Source organism: Labeo rohita, chromosome 19, assembly GCF_022985175.1.
Source record: "Labeo rohita strain BAU-BD-2019 chromosome 19, IGBB_LRoh.1.0, whole genome shotgun sequence".
NCBI classification, from domain to species: Eukaryota; Metazoa; Chordata; class Actinopteri; order Cypriniformes; family Cyprinidae; genus Labeo; species Labeo rohita.
The window spans coordinates 31594735-31621579 of NC_066887.1; the positions used below are offsets into that span (position 1 = coordinate 31594735).

The window sequence follows — 26845 nt, forward strand, 5'->3', positions numbered from 1 at the left end:
TAAAGAATTCAAATTGATATTTGGCAGGAACATCATGTATAATCGTGATGATTTGTGATTATGATATTGAAGAGGTTGCTGACCTTGTCTCCATCCTCTCCAGCGGTACCTGGAGGTCCAGCAGGGCCTGGAAGACCAACTGGGCCTTGAATGCCGTCGCGACCAGCTGGGCCAATTGGACCTTTCTCTCCCTGTGAAACAGGATTGTTTTATTTGACAGGCTTATATAAATCTGTGTTACAGATAAGGTGCAAACTTAAAGTAGACACTTACTGGCACTCCCTTTTCTCCCGCAGCACCAGGGGGCCCCTGAGGTCCAGGTCGTCCAGGTGGGCCAACAGGACCTGCAGTGCCAGCTGGTCCTCTCTCCCCAGGTGATCCCTGCATAGAAATTCAATTAGGGTAACAGACCAAAAGTCTGAATTCATAAGCCAGTATGGTACTAATCACTAATCAATGTCGTTAAAAACAAAAGTGTTTGCAGTGAAGAACCATTTAGGGTTTCCCAAAGAACCTTTCAGTTCTTAAAAAAGCCATTTATTCTTATAGTGTGAAGAATATTTTATGATCTAAAGAACCTTTTGTACAATGAAAATCTTTAAAGTTTGTTAAAGGTTCTTCATGGAACCATTAATTCCATTAAAGAACCTTTATTTTTAAGAGTGTATCTACTTGATATTTTCATGTTCTGCTTATTATTATCAACATACAGCAGGTCCAGGTGGTCCAGCAGGGCCTTCATTTCCTTTCAGTCCTCCAGTGCCCTATGGAAACATAAAGGTAGAGCTCAGTTAGGTATAAAAATATTTATATGATACAAAATAACTGAGTAGAATGGGTGAGCCTTCTTACTGGAGTTCCTGGCAGTCCTCTCTCTCCTGGGAATCCTCTCAGTCCAGAGGGTCCATCTTTACCAGGGCCGCCGGGGGGACCAGGATCTCCTTTGGTTCCCTCTTTACCAGAAGGTCCAGAAAGACCTTGCTCACCGGGTGGTCCTGGGGGTCCTGGGTGACCACGCTCACCCATCGGACCAGTCTCACCAGAGGGACCCTAAACAAGAACTAGATTTGAGTAAAGCTTGTACATTTCCATACACTGATTTACAAAATGTATTGATCTTTATTAACAGTTTGTTGAGAGAGAGACCCATTTTACTTGATAAAAGCACAAAACTCACCTGTGGTCCAACAACTCCTGGTGGCCCAGGTGGTCCCATTTTGCCTTGGAAACCCTAAGAATACAATAAAAACATGTGAAAATATATATGTTGCTGTACAACTTTGATCACAGTGAATATTGTAACTTAAACAGACAAAAATGAAAGATACATACAACTTCGCCTCTTTGTCCAGGGTGTCCAGGCAGTCCATCCTTTCCAGGAGGTCCCTTTAAAAATCAATGAACATATCAATAAATAATATAGAAAAACAAAAATCTTTTAAGCATCAGATCCAACTTATAAACTGTTGCTTACGGGAGGTCCCTTTGGCCCAGGGAATCCATTTGGACCTTGAGGTCCAGTTAGTCCCTAAACAAATGCAGAAACATTATAAATACATTAAAGCAAAAATCTAAACTCTTAACTAAATAAAACAAAGTTTTGAAATGAACATACTCTCTCCCCGGGTGGTCCAGGAGGTCCATCACTTCCAGATCCACCCTAAAACATCAGAATGTATTATTTACACATCATCTCTAATTGTCTGCAATGATCTAATCAATTAATTTTTCTAAATATAATTTCATACCTTAGCACCTGGTTTTCCTGTTGCCCCACGGGGGCCTCTCTGTCCTCTGGGGCCCTAAAAACACAAAAAAGAAGTCTTAGAAAATCATTGTGCATTGCTTTACATGTCAAGTGGTTTGAAATCATGTATTGTAAGATGAGATGAGTGAATTAAAACGGGCTCTTACTGTTGGCCCTCTTTGTCCTCTTGGTCCAGGTTTTCCAATCAAACCCTGGAAGTACAAAAATCAATTCAGAATGTTTCAGCATTGTCAAGTCTTTTCCAAAATAAAGGAAGATAGTCTATGTGGGACTATTCAAATTTTCAATGTAAATGAAGGACTAAATGCAGATGTTGCACTGACAACCCTGTGACCTATAAATACTTCTAATGTTTGAGTTTTTGTCAAAATCAGTCCAAAAAATCTTACCCTTGCGCCTTTCTCGCCATTTGCACCAGGGAATCCTGGGAAACCCAGGGAGCCCTAAAAATACAAGCATTACATTGATTGAAAAATGCATTAAATTTGATTAAATACTTGTTTATATATAAGATGATGCATCATAAACAATATTATTTTTTGTTTACCTTAATTCCTTGCCTTCCGGGATATCCAGGAAGTCCAGGCACACCAAGTTTACCCTGGATTGACATAATTTAGTATTTAATACATCTTTAGACCAACAACTAAAATATACAGTCAAACCAAAAATTATTCAGACATCAGATATAATTTTGGATATTTTTTTCACTAGTGGGTGCAGGACACTATAGTTGAGGATAGCAAAATAAAGTAAACTGTGACATATTATACCCAAAAATTCTTTATACAGTGGACTACCAGTAAAACTGATACAAATTTGGGACCAAAAATTATTCAGACACTTTAACCTGACCATGTTTTTCTCTTTAATTGCTAATGCGACTTTTTTACACCACAGACTGAACAAAATTAAGCATTTCTTAGTAGTTGGTCAACAAAGTATTGATGGTTGTGTATATATTGTCATACTAACAGTTGTCTGAATTTTTGGTTGATTGCAATCCATTACATACCTTTCTATCACAGTTATCTGACAATATCTACATGAATTTGTTCTGACACAATTGAACTCTAAGTTTTTGTCATATTTTATTACCATTTTCTAAACTATAGCGACTGAACTGTGATAATGTGAGAAATGTTGAAGGTGTCTGGATACATTTTGGTTTGACTGTATATTAATGAATTACTTTTATACTCCGAAATATACATTTAATATAGCAAACATAACATTATAGGGCAATACAAGATATATATATATAGGAACAAAATCAACAATAACCACAAATAACCATTTTACAAAATCAAACTAACCTTCTCTCCCAACAGGCCGATAGGACCAATTTCACCAGGGGGACCAACGCGACCCTTTGGCCCCTCAGGACCATCCTCTCCTCTTGGGCCTGGCACTCCCACCTCTCCCTGTTGGTGCACAACAAATCTCAATGGGTCAATAAAATCAAGTGCTATTTCCATTTGCTAACATTTTACAATTGTTCTAAATTACATGCTAATTGATGAGTTTCATCCAGTGATGATTTGTGATATGTAAGACATACCCTCTCTCCCTTCACACCAAAGTCTCCTTTGATTCCAGGGAATCCATCCTCTCCCTGAAATTAAAGTAAAAATACACTATTTAAAGCAAAGTTATTTAATACAGACCATGCACCAAAACCTGTAACACTAAATGGATTTAATTTGTGTTTCAATGATGGTAAACAATGTTTTTGACCAAAAACGCTCACCTTCTCTCCCTTATGGCCCTTCAGTCCACGGATACCTTGAGCTCCCTGTCGCAAAATATTCAATCTGTTATCATCAGCCATTACCAATACACAAAACTCTTCACAGACAGGACTGTTTATAAAAATGATACAAAGTTTTTTTTTTAAATGATTGATCTCCATTATATTTACACAGATTTAATGTCCATTTGAAAAATGTCCAAATGGCTGTCTGCATTAAACTAATTAAAGAGGATACATATCTTACCTTAATTCCCCGAGGGCCAGGATAGCCAATAGACCCCTGAGGACCATTAGGACCCTAAATATAAACAAGAAAAACAAACATCAACATATGAACATACATGGTCTGGGATTTATGAAAATGTCCACCCTGAAAATGTCTATCTATATATTTAACAAAGAAGGCAAATGTCATTGTTGATAACAAAAAGTGCACAAATGCAGAAAGCATACAATGGCATTTGATTTATAAGGCAATATAGAGAATTCCACTTAGTATTATCATCACCTGATTTCCTTTGGTTCCACCGGGGCCTTCCTTTCCGGGATGACCCTATTAAGACAAAGCAGAATGACAAATTCTTTATTCTTTACCACAGGTAAATAACTACATACATGTTCACTGCCTTCTGTAACCATTTTTGTTTTGGCACATTAAATAAACTATTAATTCACATGAACTAAAATATGTTAACACACCAAAACAACAGGCTTATTTATTTATTTAAATAACATCACAATTAGCACTTACAGGAGGACCGTCAGCGCCGGGCATTCCTGGTAGACCTGGCTTTCCTGTGGGTCCCTTTTAGAAGACATACAAAATGGCATTATAATTGCATTAAATTCCTTTAATCATATTTGATGGTCTCAGAATATGCTGTTCTGCGTTTATATAAAAACACTCACCTTCTCTCCTGGTGGTCCAATAGCACCCTGTGGGCCTGGCATTCCCTATAACACAGGAAAACAATGATATTTAATATACTTCACTATGATTTTGTACATTTGTCTTTAATTTGTAATAGATTTATTGTTCACCTGTGTTCCTGGAGCCCCCTGCTGTCCTGGAGGGCCAGGCTCTCCTTGAGGTCCCTTAAAAAAAGAAGATGACGATGAAGAGAATAAAAACAGGTATTAAACATTATTTTTTTCATACACTGTTAATTCTTTTTATTACATTTTCTGATTGCTGTTATTATGGATATTTAACCCATTACACACATATGCCAGTTATTGCATATTTTTACACTTTTTTAACTCAGATTTACTTACCAAGTTTCCTTTTGGACCATGTGGACCATCATTTCCGCGAACACCCTAACAGAGACAGATAATACAGAGAAATGAAAGAAAGAATTTCCACGTTTCAAATATTCCATTTTTATGACAGTGTGTTGAAGTCACTGTGCAAGCATTGCAGGTTAAAAGCTTTATTATGTAGTATTTGTAGTTGAGCTTTTAATAAATACTCACAGGAGGTCCAGGAAGTCCAGCTGGCCCTTTAGGCCCCAGCAACCCACGGGGCCCCTATAGAACAAGAAAGAGGTTTAAAAAAAAGCCTTATAGATTTTAAACTGGAGAACAAAACCATGTTACGACAGGTATGTACTGTCATATACACAGTCATATGTGTTTACAGTGTTTGCGAGACAAAAATACTCACTGGTTCGCCGGGAAGACCTCTAGGTCCAACGTCTCCATCGTCTCCCTGACAATTGCCAAGGTGAAAAAGGACAATTAGATTCAAAATTCACATTTTTTAAGTTTTATAAACATAATAAAAGATATTCAAGGCAAATAAAATTTACAAAGATCAAGAGGATGTCGCAACATATATCATATTCACTATTGTTAATTTACTGTAACAGTACAAAATCCTTGAGAAATACCCTTTCTCCATCCTCTCCAGGAGGTCCTGGGGGTCCCATTCCTCCAGTTTGGCCCTTAAAAAATTAAAGAATAAATAAATTAATTTTTTATATAGCTATAGTTCCAAAATCTAGTAAAACCATTGCTGTCTACTGTGCATACATTGGAAGCTGCATTCAATTTTAGCCAAAAACATATTATAGAAGCCATAATTATGCTGTTATTTTATTCAAGGCTTATGAATAACATTAACACTGATGTTAAAATGTCAGCACTTACACGATAACCCTTGTCACCAGGCAAACCAGGAAGGCCATCAAAGCCACGGTCGCCCTAATATAGAAAAACATACACATACATGAATTTATAATATACAGACATGCTCAAAAGACTCAAGGTCAAATATGATTTCTATGGGTTGGAAATTTCAGAGCTTGAATATCACAAAAACACACAAATGAATCACATGCAAAAACAATTTCAACTAAAAATGGATCAAATATCCAACCTTAATTCCAGGCTCTCCTGGCATCCCTCTGGCTCCATCGGCACCAGCACGACCCTGCAGGAAATATCAAATATAAGCAACTACATTGCTTGAGGGAAATGTAAGTGGTGCCTCCAAAATGCTAGGATGCAGTTGCTAAGGCGTTCTGAATGACTGATATATGATTGCTAGGGTGAAGTTACTATTATATTCTGGCCCATAAATAAGGCCTATGCCAAAGTAAATATGCATGTTTTGTTGTTTATTTGTCAGGAACACTGTAGTGGACTCACCCTCCGACCAGCTTTACCAGGAGGACCAGACAATCCTTGAGGACCTCTGGGGCCCTGCAAAAACACAATAGGGGCACATGATAAATTAGAAGCCTGTCTTTTTATATCTAAGACATTTTTACATTTTAAATGTCAGAGCATCTCAGAATGGATCCAGAGGAAAGGCTATGAATTATAACGTCACAAAAACACAAATCTAGGACTTTACCTGAGGACCAGGGTCTCCGCTTTCTCCCTTCAAGCCAGGACTTCCAGGTGTTCCCTATACAGGTTCACAAAATCAAAATAAGCACTTGACAAACAACATGTAATACTGTAACTTATCTGTGTTTAGTTGTTTTACCATAGGTCCTGGACGGCCAGTGAAACCCATTGGCCCTGATGGGCCTTTCATAGCCAACTAGACAAAAGACAGTTCCATTAATAACAAATTAAGATCAATATAAATAAATATTAAATGATCGCTATATGACAGCTCCTACTAACCCTAGCCTGAGACAGGATGGCTTGAGCTTGGGCCTCCTGTGCTGAGGCAACGGGCCCTTTTTCACCAGCACTCTGTCCAAAACGGAACTGCAGGAGCAGAAAGAGTTTTTTAAATCAAGGACATGAAATTATTTTTAAGTCCTTAAACTTGGATGTGAGAGCTCAAGGGGAGCCAGTTAGGAGTAAAGTCACATAAAATGTAACCATAGTGGTTTAATGGTGACACCTAGTGGTAAGATGACTTCATGAACATTGAGAGAAAACAAGAGGACAGAAGACTTACAGGAAGCATGACAGAAGTTCCAGGAGGTCCTGGGACACCGTCCGCTCCAGGTAGACCAGCTTTACCAGGAGGACCCTACAGAAACAACAGGCAGATTAATTATACTGCTTTTAAATTATAATTAACCAAACATACTAAACGTTCGCAAGGACATATGTAAAGTTGAAACTATGAGCACAACAGCATATATATTTTAAATTAACATATTTAAACAGTATCTAAAGTCAAGCCATATTTATGTAAACAGAAAAGTAACACAATCATTAATGCAAACTTAAAAAATGATGCAAATATAGATTCTGCAATAAATCAGCTGTAGCAGGACAATATTGTGATTATTCATCTCAAGTCAGTTCAGTGTTGATTCAATTTTTCAATAACTGTAAAGTTCACCCATAATGTTATATATTTATGTACATAAAGTTAAACATAAACATCTATTAGAACTTATAACAATTTCATATATTCCATATATATTTAGCCTGCAGAAACATGCATGTTTATGTATGTATTAAAATTTCTGTACATAAATCCAACCTAAAATCCAACAGATATTATATAAGATAGACATGTATTAAAAAATTATTATCAATTATATTTATTATTATTTATTAAATATTTACATTTTTGTATATATGTTGTTTTAATAAAATACATATGCATGCGTAAAAATATCTATATTTTGATTTTGTATATGGTATTATATGTAGCAATATGTCAAAAATATATTAAAAAATGCCTAAAATGTATGTCAAAAAAAAAAAAAAAAAAAAAAAAAAAAAAAAAAAAATATATATATATATATATAGCTGCTACATATAATGCCACACACAAAAACATCATATAGAAATATAGATTTTACTGTGACTCTGGACCACAAAACCAGTCATAAGGGTCTTTTTTTAAATTGAGATTTATACATCTGAAATAAATAAATGAATGAATGAATGAATGAATAAATGTTAGGACAGGACAATATTTAGCCGAAATACAACTATTTGAAAATCTAGAATCTGAGGGTGCAAAAATTAAGTGTTGATATATTTATGGTAGGAAATTTACTAAATATCTTCATGGAACATGATCTTTACTTAAAATCCTAATGATTTTTGATTTTTCAGCTGAAGCTGAAATGCTACACCCATGCTACTCAAGATTAGTTTTGTGGTCCAGGGTCATAAATCACCTTAGAATAACATATATCTCAATATCACTCTCAATATATGGCAATATGTGTCATATATTACATTTCATATAGGCATTCATTATGAAACATGTTTAGTTCAGCTAAAAGCATCTCTACTGAAGACAGAAAAGTCATCTGAATGCTGGTTTAATTCCAAGTGTTGATCTTGTAAAAAAAAAAAAAAAAAAAAAAAAAAAAAAAAAAAACAGTTATGAAGAAATTTGAGTCAGCTATAAAGCAGAAGACAACAGCATGTCAATTCTTCAGTTTTGTTCTTATCTGATAGCGTCAGTGCCATCAAATCTTACCAGTGGCAAGGTACCCAAATTCCATCATGTGACAGAAACTGAGAAAAAAATGATTTTTTAAAACCAGCCTCATCTAAACCATAAACACACAAAAAACTGTCCACTCACCCTCTCACCAGGATCACCAACAGAACCAGGGGGTCCCTGGGAGCCAGAGGGGCCAGGGAGACCCTAATACAGACAGAAAGATTGCATAATTAAGAGTGTATAATCTATACAAACAACAAGTGTGAAGCTTAAATATTACTAAACCATGTACTAGCATGTAATGGAAACATAAACCGGATAAACTGCAATGCTCAATATGGCAGTAGGTTTTCAGTTAATAGGGTAGACCGTTATTTGGTCATGAACTAAATTTGGGGGAGGACTGGGACGGCTAATTAATCATAAATTAACTCAAAACAGTCAAAGTAAACATACTGCTGGTCCTTCTGGTCCAGGTGGTCCTTCAATCAACATGCCCTGTGAAAGCAATAAAATAAGATATTAAACATTTAGAGAATGAAATACATCAGAATAGTATTTTGTAGCACCCTCTGGTGGCCTGGATGAATTATGTGTCTAAGCAGATGCAGTAGTTGCCTTTACTATTTTCAATTCCAAATGTTAACCTTTATCATAAGGGTTTGGAGTAATGGTTTGATTATGGATGTATGATGCTTACAGGTTCAAGGACAGCAGGCTCTCCCTTCTCTCCCTTCTGGGCTCGCATGAAGGCCTGAGGAAAACAGATATGTAACCCAAAACAGAGCCCAGTTAATATACAAAGAGAGGAAACCATCAGTCTAAGATGTTGAGGTACTAGCTGAATATTGTACACCCACCTACATAATACATTATAACTCTTTTTGTGGTTTTGGACGTGACCCAAAAACCACCTCGACTGACAAATACTTTTTTAAGGAAGTCAAGTATATATACTTAGCTGACCAACCAGACTTAAAATGTCACTTGTCTGCTGTTGTGAGGCCATCCATCTACATGTAAGTAACCACTGTACATTTTTAATTTTTGTATATGCAAGTCCACAGCATGTTAATGCATACTGAACAGCTCTGGAGCTGAAGTCAAGCAGAAACAGTGGTGGTTCCCTTCCAAAAAGATATTGCGGTTTCTGTTCTATGCTGATCAAGATTAAGACTGTTCTCAGATCAGCATAAGAGCAGCTGAGTCAACCAATACTGATGGTGCTACTGATCTAAGCACTCTATGCAGACTTGCAGAGGCATCTTGTGCAGGAGAAGCAGTGTTCAAGTCTTGTGATAAACAAAGTTTGCCAACAGGAAAACCATTTCCTGTTGATGGCATAACTTGCTGAACCATTACACTAAGCAAACTTGATTTAGTCATAAGTAAACACTGAATGCAAATTAAATGACTCTGAAGTTCTATTTTTTCCAAAACCCAAAACCTAGTGAGCAGCCTTGTAACAGTGTTGTTATTGTTACTAACTAAAACTAAGAAAATTAAATGAAAAATGGTTTTCGTTAATTGATATGGAGCCCTGAACGTGGCATACAAAGAAACAAATAACAGATAATCATTTTGTTCCTTTGTTTTAGTTAAATTGTGAGCACTTTGTATTACTTTGTACCCCCATTTAACTTAGTTAAATAATGGGAATAAATTAATAAATCGTTAGAATGAATTCTTAATTTGTGACTACAATTTCTATTTTTCTCCACATGTCATGAGTAGGGCTCCATAATTTGAAATAAAACTGAAATAAAATAGAAATATACATAATAGATGAAAATGAAAATTGAAAAGAAATAATTACAAATTTTAAAATGATTACTTGAAGTACTAAAATGACTAAAACTACAAATAAACATAAATATAAATTGTATAAAACAATTAATTGTTATAAAAAAAATTAAAACTAAATAAAACTATTAAAAATGAAGCACATATGATTACTAAAACTCAAGCTAAAATTTAAATAAAAAACTGAAAATATAAAAATAAAAGCCAACTCAAAAAACTATTATAGTATAATTATGACTCCAACAAGAGGTTCACTGTAACTGTAACACTATATACTTTAATAATCATACCAATATATAACTCATACAAGTAGTCCATATTTTAATTAATTATTAATATATATATTTAATAATTATAAATTCATTTTATCCAGTATTTCATTAAATGTAAATATATTCATAATCCATGCTTCCTTTTTGCCACATTATTTTTGCCTTCTTAGTAAAGGGCATATGGGATGCATTTGGCAAAAACAAGGTATTTGCATTGCCATCTCATTCTACCTTAAATTTCTGTCTAGGCAGTTAACTAGGTTTTGGAATAGAGCTCAAGTCTTGGACCAGCATTTTAGCCAGCACCAGTGCTTATCTGGTCTTAACAACTGCCTGCTTGATGCCTCTGCAAGATTTAAAGCCATACCAAATTCAATTTAAGCTTTTATCAAAGCTATAAAGTGAATTTGCTGGAAAGCATGAGTTAACTTACACCTCCCTCATCCGTCACAGCGGACAGGGCAGGGCCAAAGGGTTCATCCGTCTTGCTTTCGATGATGGGCTCATTGTAGTCCTTGTAGGAATAGTCATACTCCCTCATTCCAAAGTCGCCTGTAACATATTCCTCGGTGAAGGGCTCGTCTGGCGTCTGAGCCACCCCTTCACCACCTGACTTGGCCGCATCCATGCCCTCGACGCCGACAGTCTCGTCGACCTGGGCCGTACCATTGGGAGCAGAGGTAGGGGTGGAGTGGATGGTTTGGAGGGTGGAAGATTATATGGTGTGATGGGACAGAAATGGATAGAAGATTGGAAAATAGAGAGGAGAATGGAAATGAGAAGGCAAAGAGACAAAATAATCAGAATAACAGATCTTACCTGTTGTAAAACAGACATGAGAGAGGGGCAAACATCCACACACAGGCACAGATATACACACACACATTGCACACAGACTGATCTCACCAAAACAGTCTTCTTCCATGTCTTATTTACAAAAAAATTAATGAATAGTCTTCTTTACCACTTCACTGTTCAGTCTAAAGGCCTGTTCACACCAGGAACAATAACTATAAAGATAACGATAACTGTAGTGTTCATAATATTGTTCTGTTTATTAATAATCACACCTTGCTGCTTAAAAGGCAAAGTTTTTTTTTTAAAAGTTGAATAGATTCTGAAAATCTTTAAATATTTTTATTGTTCATTAGTTTAATGATATGTGACCTTGGACCACAAAGTCTTAAGTAGCATGGGTATATTTATAGCAGTAGCCAAAAATACATTGTGTGGGTCAAAATTATCATTTTTTATGCCAAAAATCATTAGGATATTAAGTAAGGATCATGTTCCATGAAGATATTTAGTAAATTTCCTACCATAAATATATCAAAACGTAATTTTTGATTAGTAATATGCATTGCTAAGAACTACTTTAAAGGCAATTTTCTCAATATTTAGATTTTTTTTCCAAATTGTCCAATCCTAACAAACCATACTTTAATGGAAAGATTATTTATTCAGCTTTCAGTGATTCAATGATTGGTTTTGTGGTCCTGGGTCACATATAGTTCCTCTGTGTTGTTATTGTTATAGTTGTGCTGTATGTAAATGAAAAATGTACAGTTATAGTTACCTTGAATGGGCCTTAAGAAAGCAGTTGTCCGTTTCTTTTGTCTGTTTCAAATGTGTGACCATAATTATGAGTGTTGTGCCTCAGGATTGAAATTTGAATTGTGCATTTTCCAATATCGTTAATAAATCAGTTAATTAATTTTAATACTAGACCACAGAATCACTCAGGTATATGGCAACACACTCACTTTGAGGCAAAAACTAAAGCACTACTTCCTACTAGTCTCTTACCATTGTATTGTTGACTCTTTCATTTAAATTTCCTGGCCATGTCCATTTCCAAACTATTACTAAACATCTTGTTTGTTCATAAATACAAACCTGACCAAAAAGTCCCACTTTATAGACAAAAATATTTTTCAGTTATGTCTATACATAACTAACCCACTTACTTAGTTGCTCAGTTTATCAGATAGTCTCAAATTTTACATACTGGCAGTGTCTGCATCCCAAAAAAACAAATCTGAAAAGAAGCTGTCCAGCAATGAATGCATGGTATTCATTCCATAATTGTATCATTTCTTTTGCGATCTCTGTTTCTCAAGATTTCCGTTCTTATGTCAAGATGGTATCAAGTCCAGTTTTGACATAGGAACAAGAAGAAAATCTTGAGGCAATTTTATAATCACAAAAGAACACCTGATAAAATGGATGCAATGCATTCATTCTGCAGTTAAGTACAGCACTTATCATGGCACACGTGGCTGCAGAATGGTTAATGGTTAAGGTCAAAATACACAGGCTGGTCTCACCTCCAGTGTATTGACATAGAGTAATTGAGAGACTCCATGTCTCTCAGATATCTATGGGTGTGGGTTACCTGGTTAATGGTTTCTTCATATCCATTCAGATCACTCTCTGGCTGTGGGCTCGCCTCTTCTTCTACTGTGTAATAATAATCAGTCTCGGTGGGGGTGTGGTCAGCCTCTGAGTAAGCAGGATCTACATCCTGATTGGAGGAGACCGAGAGGTGGGAGGAGTCGGGGGAGGAGGTAAGCAGATTTGAAGGGGAGAGATTGATTAGTACGAAACAAGCTCAGGTCTGATGAACTTGTAGAAAGAAAAGATCAATGTGTTTTTGCCAGCAGATGCACAAAAACACCATTGATCTCATATCATAGTAAAATCAGAACAGGAAACTCAGGTAAATCTTGTAATAAGCCTTTACAGTACATTGTGAAGACTTATTTTAATCGCCAAGATTAGCTGTCCCAGATTTTCCTTTCAACCTGATTTGGTTTAAATAGCCACATTGCCATGTAAAGGATAAAATATAGTCAAGTTGGATCAAAACTTGACTTTAACGTTGCTAAAGCTGGAGTCAATAGTCTCAGACTATTGATGCACTATTAGCAAACAACTTTGAGATCTTCAACAAAGACAAATAATTAATAATCATGGAGTGCAGCATCACAGAGTCGCTGTTTCTCTCATATTTCATTCACATACTGACAGGACAGCATTTAACAAACAACACATAAAAGAGAAACAAAGTGAGATGAAGAAAGAGACTCGTTGTGTCATGTGTAACATTGAGCTCTACCGACGACTCAATAAATCTTGACTTCTGATGTTTCTGAACTGATCACATGCTCTAATCGGCACTACCTAGTGATCTACTTTCTAAAAACTAACCGGTTAGAGTTGGAGTAAAGGGAGATAAAATGGAAGACAGAAAAAAGACTGTACAAATAGCCATGCGATGATGACACAGTCTATACCGCTTATCATATCCTTCTAATGATCTCTCAGATCATTTGATATATGAAAGGGTGGAGGAAATCCAGTGGGTCTGTATGGCTCCAACCGCACAGCTGGTCAACGTCATGATACCTTTAAGGTTTTACACACTGATCGAAAAGTTAAAAAGTACAAAAGACATAAAAAATGTTTTTTTGAATAACAAAATGTGACCCCAAAAGCAGTCTTAAGTAGCATGGCTATATTTGTAGAAATAGACAAAAATACATGGGTCAAAATGATCGATTAATATTTTATGCCAGAAATCATCAGGGTATGTTCCATGAAGATATCTTGTAAATTTCCTACCATACATAAATTAAAACTTCATTTTTGATTAGTAAAATGCATTGCTAAGAACTTCATTTGGACACCTTTAAAGGTGATTTTCTCAAAATATTGATTTTTTTTTTGTTCCCTCAGATTCCAGATATTTAAATAGTTGTATCTCAGCCGTAGAAGTGTGTAAAACCTAAAAGGTAAGATGCAAGACCTTATTCGCAAAGCACATCAGAGTATGTGTTGCATCTGTGATCTTTCAACATTTTCAATGAAGACAAATCCCAGATCAACGCTTTCTTTGAGATACTTCATGAACGCAGTCTTGAACTACCAGGATGGCGAGGTTGAAAATACAGCTCTGGATAGCCAACGCGGGCTCTTGATTTTGTACCTGTTGATAACCATTGGTGGGTTTCTTCTTGGGAATTACTGGAGAAGACATGGACGTGCCTCTCACAGCAGCCTTGTCGAAGGGTGGGTAATTTTTGGATGCTGATTTGACGTTATTGACATCCAAGACCTCAGGCTTTGAAGGGAGAGGCAAAGGTGCAAGGGTGGGTTTTTGAGTTTTAGCGACTTTGGTCTGAACAGGTTTGGTCGCTTTAGACTTTGCCGGTGCAGCATTGGCTTTTGTTTTGTCTTTGGCTGGTTGTGGTTTGGTCTCTGCTTTCTTCACAGCTGCTACTGTTACTTTGGTCACTGCTGCCTTTTCAGTCTTCGCTGTTGCTGTTTTCGCACCATTGCTATTAGCTTTAGCTTCTCCGTTAGCTTTTTTCTCCACAGCTGCCTTCCCATTGCCATTGTTATTGGCTTTGCCATTGCTGCCAGCCTTAGCTTTACCATTAGCGTCTTTCCCATTTCCATTGCTTTTGCCATTGCCATTACCATTTACTTTAGTTTGACCGTTATTTTTTCCATTGTCGTTTGTCTTCTTTGGGGCCGGTGTTGCTTTCGTTTTGGATGCTAAAGTAGGTTTTATCTTTGAGATCAAGATTTGCGCAGCTGTAGGTTTGGACTTTGGCTTTGGAGTTGGCTTGGCTTTAGTTGGTTTAGCTGGAGGGGCTTTGGCTGGCGCAGTTTTTGACTTATCGGCTTTGCCGTTGTTTGCCTTCCCCTATCGTTTTTATTTAAAAGCATAAGTGTCGGGTCAGCGTTGATGAAAAGAGAGTGAATGATATAGAGACAGACAGTGGAAGACATCAGGGATGGGTGGGATTGAAAGCAGTGGGGATGGACAGAAAAAGAGAGAGACAACACAATGAATTTAAGATCGCTGGCGCTTAAATGACTGACTGAGATTTTACTGGCATTACTGGATACAGTATAAAGCTAAGTCAGATTTTGTTGTTCACAGTCATTTAATAATTTCAGATTGAGTGAACTTCATTCGTACTTAAAGAAATCTAAATAACTGACACTGTTTTCTCCAATAATGCCAATCTCCACATTAAAAAAGCAGCATGTTGTGCGCATGGGGATGTAACGCTGTGAGGCACTGGGGAAAAGTTTGCTCAAATAGCATCCGCTGATAAAACTGATGCATGGCTGGTACACTGTGCTGCTCAACTGCACAGAAAGAGAGCGATATTAAAGGAAAAGAAGGGAGATAGTCATAATACACCATTCATAATCCCATTAAAATGACCTTGCTAGCAAACATTAAAGGAAACTGTTTAAGCAAATAACATAAAAATCTGAATACTGATTCAAATATTATACACTAATCAATGTAAAAGGAATGAATGGCGTAGACTACCCAGAATCAGATGCAAAAGCACAGAGAATAAAACAGGCATATTAATTGAAGGCTAATCTACATGTCGACACATACTAAGCTAAATTAAACTAGTGTAAGTTAACTATACTCAGGGTGAAACACAAAATAGCTCGGACATGACTGCCCACAGGGCAAGAAAAACAGCACTACAAATAAGTGAGAATACAATGTTGGCCAAAGTGAAAGTCAACCTATGAAGTGAAGAGATGGATATGAATAAACACATAGACACAGACGCTCGTTGTACATAAAAACAGATCAGAGTGACACAGGACACAAGAGAACTCACAAGTTTTGTTACTCACACAACAGGGGAAATGTGAAAACACATGCATAAACACATAAGAATAAAACCAGATTTAGGAGGAGCAATGCCATGCAAATGTGAAGAACGAAAAGTGGTTTCCTTCAAAAATCCTGTTTAGCTGTCCTATTATGTTAGCATCAAATCAATAAGTTACAATGACCTCATTTACATGCACATGACAATAAAATACTAAAAATACTAAAAATACTAAGAATGAATTAATAAATTGCAGTAGTTAACCAGAATATGGACTTTAGCTATAATTATTTAATTAAATTAAAACAAGCTAATGAATATATAACATTTAAATATTTTACAATTTAAACATATAAATATAAATTGCTTACACTACCAGTCAAAAGTTTTAGAACAGTAAGATTTTTAAAGTTTTTAAAGAAGTCTTTTCTGCTCACAAAGCCTGCATTTTTTTGATCCAAAATACAGAAAAACAGTAATACTGTGAAATATTTTTACTATTTAAAATAACTGCTTTCTATTTTAATATATTTTAAATGTAATGTATTCCTGTGATTAAAGCTACATTTTCAACATCATTACTTCAGTCTTCAGTGTCACATGATCCTTCAGAAATCATTCTAATATGCTGATTTGCTGTTTAAGAAACATTACATTATTATTATTATTATTATAAAACAGTTGATTACTTTTTTCCAGGATTCTTTGATAAATAGAAAGATCCAAAGACCAGCATTTATCTTAAATAAAAAGCTTTTGTAATATTATACACTATACCATTCAAAAGCTTGAAGTCAGTATAAGAAATGATAAGAAATTATAAAAATGAATACTTTTATTTAGCAAAGATGCTTTAAGTTGATCAGAAGTGATGAGAAAGACATTTATAATGTTACAAAAGATTTGTATTTCAGATAACTGCTGATCTTCTGAACTTTCTATTCATCAAAGAAACCTGAAAAATTTCTATTCAGTTTTCAATGTAATAATAATAAAAATAAACGTTTTTGAGCAGCAAATCAGAATATTAGAATGATTTCTGAAGGACCATGTGACTGGAATAATGATGCTAAAATTCAGCATTGAAATCACAGGAAAAATTACTGTTTAGCTGTTCTTTTCTGTACTTTGGATCAAATAAATGCAGGCTTGGTGAACAGAAGAGACTTCTTTAAAAACATTAAAAATCTTACTGTTCAAAATTTTGACTGGTAGTGTATAAGTTTCATAAATATGATTTAGATCTAAAATAAATATAGAATAAAATATAATTTTTGTATATAATATATATACTTGAATCTATGTTAAGTACTATGCTGAGCTGTTGGTTTAACACAGTGGGGCCATGATTTATGTGTAATATAGTGTGTGTGTGTGTGTGTGTGTGTGTGTGTGCCTCCAGTGCCCCTTAAAAATCCACATACACACAATCATGTACTGACCAACACAAACAATCTGACACTAAACAGGTACAAATATATGACAAAGGACAACACGTTAATGCCACAAGCAACATCAATATAGTGTGACAGGTGATGGGCGAGGTGAAACGAGGTGGCGAACGGAAAGAGGTGGGACATCACACATGACCATGTGACAGGAGTGAACAGGAAAGAGAGGATGAATGTATTCAATCGAAAGAGAAGGGTGAGTTTAACATTAAACTTTCTGTGTCCAATTGGATTTTGTAAAACGTATACATTTAAAGAATTTAAAAATTTAAATTTGAACCCACAGCAATGTCACAGAAATATTTGCACACTTCTGATTGGTGCTACTTTTTTCATTTATTTGCATATGTAATTTGATGACGTGATTTCTCTATATTCTGACTCCGATGTGTAGGAAACATCACTAAAATACTGATTAAAAAATGACAAAATGTGTCTAAAATTTTAACTTTATTCTTTTCTGCACTATCCAAGTGTAATGCTGTCTCCTCCTCCTCTCTTTTCTGATTCACTCCACTTTTCGCTATCCCTCTTTACCTCTTTGGTGGGGTCCGCGGCTGGGACGGAGGGAGGGATGGATTGGGAGGGAGGGACACTCGTAGTTCCTTCATAATAATAGGGGTATTCATAATCATCCCGCTCTTCATCAAAGTACTGAGAGACATGGGGGGAGAGAGAGAAGCAGTGAAGCCAGAGGAATGCAGGGAAGGAGCAAGAGAAGCCATGTGAGTGACAGTAAGGGAATTTAGCAAATGACAAGAGGGAGAAAAGAAGACTTTGGAAAGAGAAAATGATTGAGAGAATAATAGGGAGAGAGAAGACAAAAGTGAAGGATGAGTAAAGTGAGATGTCGGAACTAGAAATGAGGGCAAGATGAAAGCATGATGGTTTTATCATCTGTTCATCAGACTCATAGGTTTGAGTAACACTCAGATGTTATCGCATTACTACAAAACACACTGAGAACTTCAATGAACATGAAAACAAATGCATTCATCTGAAAAGCTGACACAAGTATACTGTAAGCAGAAATAAAGCTATTATATGCCATTTCAGCATTTAGAGTCAAATGGATGTTATAAAACATAGCTTTGACTCTAAATTCAGATTGAATGAGCTGAAGCTATTATAAAAGGTAAAAGCTGTTGTGGCAAGTTGCTCAGCCTATTTGGCTAAAGAATTTGTTAATTTTTTATTAATGTATTAAATTATTAATTTATCAAATATAACACTGGAGTAATTTATCATAAATTCTCAGGGTTATTATAGAGTGAACTAAAACTAAAACTGAAATTAAAACTAAAACTAAAACATACAAAAAACTATGTTTGTACCTTATTGATTCTAAAATAACACTTCTGTCTTCATTAAAGCAATACATTATAATACATTACAGTACCTTTTTTTAAACCATGGTTAAAAGTGTTTTAGGCACTCCATTTCATGTGCCTATGTTTCCAATTTGATCTAAACTTTGAAATGAGATTCCTCTTGTACTTTCAAGAGACAAATCACAAGAAAGCCACAATATAAAGCAAGATGCACTGATGAGAAACCGAGACTGCATTAGGACAGAGCACCTTTGATGGCGTGGAAGAGCTGTGGATGTATGAAAATGTGTTGTATGGGAGTGGTGTGGGTATCTGACTTACTAGAGGGGCTCTATATACTGTAGGTGAAATATAATACTAATGTGCTTGGAAACATAAATATTCTAAAATTTTGTGAATTATTTGCAAGAATATTTAACTGGCATTCTGATGTGAGATGCACTTGTGAGTAACATTTACAATATCTGGTTTAGCCTCCAAGCATTTAGTGCATACCCAATCCAAGTCAAATACAGATGCAGCTTTTGAATGGCATGATTAATGACTGAATCAAGGCCAGTTTCTATTGCAAATATTTGGTTGAGTTGCTGTTTTCGCATAAGCAAAAACATTTAGCATACACTGATGCAGTGAGAAGAGTTGTTGCTTCTAGTAAAACTCTAGTTTTCACATCTCACATCAGGACACTTTGCACCATTGTAAAAATGTGCTGTGGTACTCACGTAGCTGTTTGGGTCCTGGGACTGGACTTTAGGCAGAGGGGAGTCACAGTCAGGGCTGTAGTGCTCGCAGAAGTCATAAGCGGCCTGAGGATTGGATGCGATCAGCAGTTGCTGGATCTCACCCTAGAGAGAAGAAAAGAACAAGAAGGGGTGGCAGTTCAACAACCAGATGTAAATAAAGTAATCTGGGATACTAAGGCTTTGAGTGTGTGAAATATTTTTTTTTATTTTTGAAATGAATAGTATTTGGATAGTAATAAGTGAAGTGCAACAGAACTGTCTCACATGTGATTTTATAAGTAAACTTTTATAAGTTTACTTAGAAGTCCAGGAATGGACTTAGGGCAGTTAAATAAGGGCAGTTTTGATTTCATGTTGACTTCAAGCAATTCTTGTTCCTTCAGTTGCCTATAACATCACCAGAAATTGTAGTTCATTTCATGCAGACATTAAACAGCAAACTCCAAAAATGTTACAAACACACACTTCTTAAAGGGATAGTTCACCCAAAAATAAAAATTCTGTCATTAATTACTCACCCTCATGTCATTCCAAACCCGTAAGACCTTCGTTCATTTTCGGAACACAAATTAAGATATTTTTGATGAAATCCAAAAGCTTTCTGACCCTTCATAAACAGCAATGACACTGTCACTTTCAAGGCCCACAAAGGTAGTAAGAACATCATTAAAATAGTCCATATTTAACCTTATTTCATACCGTAGTCCATACTTAATCATATCCATGGTTTAACCGTAATGTTATGAAGACGAGAATACTTTCTGTGTGCAAACAAAACAAAAAATAATGAGTTTATTCAACAATTTCTTCTCTTCCGTGTCAGTCTTTGAAGCACTCTACTGGTGTCTTTGCAGGGTCAAAAAGCTAGCAGATTTCATAAAAAATAACTTAATTTGTGTCCCAAAGATAAACAAAGGTCTTACAGGCTTGGAATGACATGAAGGTGAGTAGTTAATGAAGAAATATCATTTTTGGGCAAATTAACCCTTTAAAGGGATAGACCACCCAAAAACAAAAATTTGTCGTCATTTACTCACCCTACATTTGTTCCAAACCTATATCAATTTCTTTCTTCTGTTGAACATAAAAGATCATCTTTTGAATAATGTAGGTAATCAAACAGTTGATGGCCCCCACTGACTTCCATAGTATGGAAAAAAATACTATGAAAGTGAATGGGGACCAAAACATTACAATACCTTATTTTGTGTTCAGCAGAAGAAGAAATTGTACATGTCTGGAACAACTTCAGGATAAATGATGATCATCTATCAATGCACTAGCTATTCCAGACCTGGAAGACCTCCTCATCCAGGAGACGGGCTCCAAAGACAGTGATGCCCTTAGTGTCCAAAACTGGGTTGTTGCTACGCGGCAGAGTTTTTGTAATGCGATTCTTGCAGTCAAGGATCAGAGTGATGTTCTTCTTCTGCACAGAAACTGCAATGCGGTGCCACCTATAGGATGAGAGGAGATATTAAAGGTTTAATGTGCATGATCTGGACAAATAGTCACAAAGAGTAACTGTATCTAGTTTGTGTGTTTGCCAAGAGCTATTAATATAGACTGTAAGGAACCTTTCAGGCCCTGCATTCAAAATTTCTTACTCTAAAGAGTAATGTTTACTATTCAAACAACAGTTACACATCACATTTCTTGGAAACTAACAGCATCAGGGTTGCATGTAACAGGTAATTATACCATTTTTGGCCTTTTTGTACTTTTAGATGACAGGACAGTGGAGATTGTCAAGAAAGTGTTGGGTGGAGAAGGGTGATTCGGACCCAGGTCGGCCAGAGGCGCAATTGCGCTATATGTCAGTGTGTTAACCACAAGGTTATAGGAACCAACAGCACAAATAATTATACAATATTTGAAAGTGGATGGGCTGATGGGGCTCAGCAGGCATTGGTTACTGACTTGCCGTCAGCCAGGTTGACCCCTTTGAACAGTGGGTAGTCCTCTGGGGCGGGTTTGCGATTCTGGTCCTCATACAGGAAGATGGGCGAGCGTCCCAACTCTAGACCGAGCTGCTGTACACCCTGCTCATTGTAGATGGACAGCAGGAAGGCCTGAAGACCAGCCTTGGCCTTTACCAGAGTCATGATGGAGAAGTTCTCCGGGAAACGTCCTACAGGAATATGATGTTTTGAGACAAATAAAGTAGGTTATTTCAAGAACAGACATATTTGCAGTCTGGGGTAAACCTATGGTTCATGACTCAACTTGCATAAATTACACACAATTCATTGACACAAACATTCAGATTTAGTTTAACCATGCAACCATCTCATTAGCTACTGAAAAGCTCTCATCCCGCTTTTGAGGAGTAATTGCATGTTAGGGACCCAAATGATTTTTACCCAGACTCAGGAATCTTTTTAAGCAGCATCCAAAAACAACAACAACCTTGAAACCATTCTGAGAATGGATCTGTATCAAAACAATAAATATTAACAAACAGCAACCAAAATACCCAGCTAATAAATAATTTTACGCTTAATATAATATAAAAACACAATGCACTTTCCTGGTATATAATCATATGTACAAGCATTTTAAAAAGTATGCAACCTTCAATTTTTACATGTCTCAGCACTTTTCTTTTCAAGCCTTTCAATTATGAACCTATTTTTGCACAAATCATACCCTTGTCCTTTTTTAATTTCTCATATTCCAGACACATATTCCTGACATTCCATAAGTGGAACAATTATGTGTCTATGAACACAATAGAATGTCTTCAGATTTGGTTCATATGATTATCTGTTAATAAAATTAAAAAGGAGCTTACCTGAGAATAGCTGTTTGGTGGGGGCAGAGATCTGGGCTTTCTTAGTGACGCGGTAGGCATGATCAGGAGTGCCGGACCGACGGGAGGTGCAGAAACCCGGAACCTTCTGCACACCTTCAGGGAGGGAAGGCAACTGCAACACCCGCAAAACATCTATCGGATCTGTAGAAGTGAAAGAGTTGTTATTATTAGAATAAGAAAGTGCAATAAGACTTCATGATATATGATTATGCATTCATATTAACAGTTTCTGTTCATTTAGATCCAGAAAGAATCAATAGCATATAACAAGATAAATACACTTGTTTCTGTGAACACCATTTTACACAGTTTAAACAGATGTTGAATCCTTCAACAGGCCCCACACAGACAGGTTTTAAAATTTTATGTCTGTTTCCATCTTCCTATTGCTCTTAGCAGCTCTGTTGCTTTTTATGGGATTCATGTGAATCCTGATGCCATCTGTTCAAACCCACAAAGTGTACTACATTATTAACTGTCTAAACCTATGTTAAACTCTTGAACAAGTCTTAATGTAGTTGCAATACGTATTTGAGGTTAAACATGTTTGGCTCTGTCTCCATACACTCATTCTAGGGCTTGACAAATCTCTCATGTCCTTTCATTTCAGTTCTGGCACTTTCCTCTGAGGCTCTGCCAGTATTTTTGGTTCCTATAACCACACTGACCAAAATATGGTCTGTGCAGTTACCACAATGAGTAGTTAAGTCATTTTGTATTTAGCAACTAGCATATTCATATTACAGACCATAAATAAGGAATTCTACTTATGTAAACTAATTAGGATGCGAGTACATGTTAGCTAATAATATAAAAAATAGGAAGACAGTTGTTCGTAAGAGAGCAGTGAACAATACTGTAAGGAAACAGGCTAAAAGAGGTTCAAGAGGACAGGAATACCCTAAACAGGGCTTCTAGCTAAAATGCAATGCTTCCTTTATTCTCAAAAGGTGAACCTATTGAAATCCTGGGAGAAAGAGATGAACAAGAAAGAGAAAGTCTCTGGTCACTGTATCGGTTACCAGAAGAGACAACATGCACAATGTATGGCACTGTTTGAGACCTCAACCACAGCACTATATATGTCCACTGGCCCTTCTCAGCTAATTTGGATAAAATGGAAGGGAGAAAAAAACATTTCCCAAATTACAAATAAGGGCAAGCACAAATTAAATAAGATGCTTTAGGTAAAACAGCACAAAAACAGAGAATGAAAACTCTATATATCATAGAATTAGGTCAAAAAACGTAATTTTGACTATAGAATTCTGAAATACTGATTTAAAACCAAAACGTATACATTATTTTGAATATAACTAAATGAACACTTATCATTCCTCCAAATTAAAAAAAAAATCACTCTCTATCAATATAGCTGTCAGTGGACACTAGACAAAATCTCAAAATAGATTAATCAGCTGATTAATCAACCTAAATTGGTCTGTTACGACTGCTGAGCATGCATTTATTACAGAAGACATTATTGCTTCTATTGCATCTATCAAACACCAACACTGAATAGAGAATAATAAATGTTTTGCACATGGTAAACATGTCCTTGAATGTCTGCAATCAAGAGTCACTATATGCTCTCGCAGTGCATTCACACAAACAAACACTGTGTGCTCACACAGTCTGCAAACACAGGAACAGACAATGGCTCTCAAAGAATAAGACCTAGAACCAACATTCCCAACAGTAACTCATTAGCAGTCAAGGTGACCCCAACATTTCTAAACAAACTTCCACCACCAACTCTGTCATGACACTGTAATGTAGCTGAAAGAACATTCCAGTAGATCTTCTTTTCTTTTGACCTTTGGTGTCTTCTTGTGAGTTGTGCTAAATACCAGTGAGACATACTACCTGACACATTGACCCTTTCAACTCCCACCTTTACTGTCTCACAAAGATGCCCTTGTTTTGAGCAAGATGGTTAGACTGGAGGACTATGAAGAAGATGGAGAAGAGGTTCTACATTTCTGAACAGATGAGGAAGAGACACCTGCAACAAACTGTAAAAACAAACCGCAAACAGCTTCAACTTCAAAAGATGCAAAAGACATAAGATAGAAGATTAATCCTTCAAACTGTCTGGATCTGTCTCCCAGTCTCGTTTTCTCTTCCCGCCAACCGCAGTAGTTAGGCGTGCATGTATAGGCTTGTCTAGAGGTTATAATTTAGATCATGGCTCTCTGTATTTATGATTTATTTATAATATGCAGACAGCTATGCCATCATACCAGCTCCTGGCATAATATGGGGTTACAGAGACATATATATCAAACGACTATTTAATGTTCACAGATTGCCAAGTGTGTCAGTGTGGTTGAAGGTTTCTTGTTCTTGATGAAAGGTTTAATTCTAAAAAAATCCATGGCTGACACAAGCACATTAGCCTGACTACTGATGCTTGCCACTAAGTGAATAAAGGGTCTTCTTGACAAATAGTAGTACTGTAGTACTTTTAATGACATAAACACGGGATTTTTAAAATGATTTATGCACAAACAAACAGTAATCTACTTCTAAACAACAGCCTGTTATTCTCAAAGCCTAGAGATGAAGGGACCTGGAATGCCAGCTAAGAACTGCATTAGAACATGCACTGCATAAACAGAAGACCATAAACAGAAGATTACACATTATAATTCTATACTATATATATTTTTATATATATTCTATGCTAACGTGTTCTTGGTCTAGGTGGCTCAGTATGAGTCAGTGTGGTGTACAGTGCGCCTCTGCTTACCACTGCCAGGATGGATAAACTGACCGCACGGCCACTATATTAAACATCATGTAAACTAAAAAAGATTGAGCGTTTATACAGACTCCCCACAGTTACTGTATACACCCATCACTGTAAACCAAAGTATACATTACTCAGAGAAAAATGAATATAATTAACTAAGAATACTCAAACTAAATGCCTATTAATAGCAATCCAAGACAATATGGTTAGCAAAACATTCTGAATCTGTCTTAAATTTGGTTACTGGCAAATAGCTTGGACAACTTTATATTCTGTTAAGCACAGAAGTGTGAAAACAGATAACTTCCATCAGCTGTAAAGATGCAACCAAACATTGAGAACTACAATCATAAAACACACAAAAAAGTTTAAATTCTCCGAGACATGTTAATAAAAAATAAGACAGACTAAAAGATGAGGGTGCTTATTATGTGCTTAGCGAATCCTTCAGATGTGGTGCTGTTGAGCTGAAAGGCTTGAGCATGTGTTGGGCCCTCTTGTGGTGAGCTGTCTGCATTCCCAAAAAAACTATTTTAAACTAACCTTGAAATACTGAAATTTTCTGATAAATAAAACCTGCTGCAACAATCCTGGTAAAGACATTTTCACTGCAATTTCCATTTTTAAGATTTTTTTTCTAGAATAATCAGCCACATGTTGCAATGAAGCAAGTCTGGAAGAAAGATCTAGTGATCTATTTAAGGTAATAATGGCTCAAACATTACACTCTTAAAAATAAATGTTCTATTTTGGAAACATCAGTGAAAACATTCCATTCCACAAAAAGTTTTTCAGATTATTAAAATGTTCATTAGGAAAAAAATGGAACCTGAAAGGTTCTTTGAGAAAGTAAAATGGATCTTCTATGGTGAGGGTGTGAAAACCACCTACTGAAACATTTATTTTTAACATAGTATGCCAACTTCCTATAATCTTGTTAGGTTACAACACAACCCTTTCCAAAAAGATTGTGTGGAGTGAACCTTGAAGCCATGATGACTATCTATCTCTCTAGACATACCGCAAAACTGTGCTTCTTCAACCAAAGGAACTGTTTTGTTGTCAACAGAGCCATTTGTGGAAGTGCGAGGCTTCTGGAGGCCTGTTGCGGTTAGAGTGTGAAAAGGTTTCTATGGCTGGAGTGAATCACTAGGGTTCATTTTGTCTCATTTATGGGAGAAGAATGGTAAAGAAATGGTTGCACAGAGCAAAAAGCACCAAGAAAACAAACAGCACAGCTCACTACAACAATGAACTTGAGGTATCATCCATGTACTAATGAGAAGTTTAATACCAAGTATGCACAATAGTAGCACAATAGTAGTAGTGACGCACCTATTAAACTCTTCGGGCCTTATATTTCCAAGGTACTTCATGACAAGAGTAAAATAGCACAATGACATTCATGAAACTGTCAGGAATGAAGGACACACCCGTGAGGACAGTCTTTTATCACGTGCTACGAACATACACTTGAATATTCTGGGCATTTCCTTCACACACAGTGGCTCCATTCAGTCCTCATCGCTGCATTTGGTTGAGGGTGTTTTGGTTAACATAAGTGAGACAGACCGTTCTTTGAGAGTGCTGCCTTTGAAATGAGTTAAATAATGTT

General features: G+C 36.2%; 1 protein-coding gene across 8 annotated transcripts in view; it reads right to left on the reverse strand.

The window, feature by feature from the left end:
- Positions 1-26845, reverse strand: part of col11a2 (collagen, type XI, alpha 2) — a 40855-nt gene that overhangs the window by 11631 nt on the left and 2379 nt on the right. The window contains exons 3-43 of one of the 8 annotated variants that reach the window (XM_051136991.1): positions 22455-22616; positions 21581-21791; positions 20955-21117; positions 19640-19762; positions 14467-15189; positions 12874-13002; positions 10912-11133; positions 9104-9157; positions 8860-8901; positions 8545-8607; positions 6943-7017; positions 6660-6746; positions 6517-6573; positions 6382-6435; positions 6174-6227; positions 5902-5955; positions 5673-5726; positions 5414-5467; positions 5188-5232; positions 4998-5051; positions 4797-4841; positions 4563-4616; positions 4431-4475; positions 4273-4326; positions 4030-4074; positions 3766-3819; positions 3519-3563; positions 3330-3383; positions 3085-3192; positions 2316-2369; positions 2158-2211; positions 1915-1959; positions 1749-1802; positions 1616-1660; positions 1475-1528; positions 1333-1386; positions 1178-1231; positions 853-1050; positions 711-764; positions 274-381; positions 84-191 (exon numbers count right to left, since the gene is read on the reverse strand). In XM_051136991.1, coding sequence (XP_050992948.1) covers positions 84-191; positions 274-381; positions 711-764; positions 853-1050; positions 1178-1231; positions 1333-1386; positions 1475-1528; positions 1616-1660; positions 1749-1802; positions 1915-1959; positions 2158-2211; positions 2316-2369; positions 3085-3192; positions 3330-3383; positions 3519-3563; positions 3766-3819; positions 4030-4074; positions 4273-4326; positions 4431-4475; positions 4563-4616; positions 4797-4841; positions 4998-5051; positions 5188-5232; positions 5414-5467; positions 5673-5726; positions 5902-5955; positions 6174-6227; positions 6382-6435; positions 6517-6573; positions 6660-6746; positions 6943-7017; positions 8545-8607; positions 8860-8901; positions 9104-9157; positions 10912-11133; positions 12874-13002; positions 14467-15189; positions 19640-19762; positions 20955-21117; positions 21581-21791; positions 22455-22616 — 3866 coding nt within the window. Of the gene's footprint in view, positions 1-83; positions 192-273; positions 382-710; positions 765-852; positions 1051-1177; positions 1232-1332; positions 1387-1474; positions 1529-1615; positions 1661-1748; positions 1803-1914; positions 1960-2157; positions 2212-2315; positions 2370-3084; positions 3193-3329; positions 3384-3518; positions 3564-3765; positions 3820-4029; positions 4075-4272; positions 4327-4430; positions 4476-4562; positions 4617-4796; positions 4842-4997; positions 5052-5187; positions 5233-5413; positions 5468-5672; positions 5727-5901; positions 5956-6173; positions 6228-6381; positions 6436-6516; positions 6574-6659; positions 6747-6942; positions 7018-8544; positions 8608-8859; positions 8902-9103; positions 9158-10911; positions 11134-12873; positions 13003-14466; positions 15190-18123; positions 18241-19639; positions 19763-20954; positions 21118-21580; positions 21792-22454; positions 22617-26845 lie in introns of all 8 variants that reach the window. The other 7 variants (XM_051136998.1, XM_051136992.1, XM_051136999.1 and 4 more) reach the window with 7 other exon arrangements.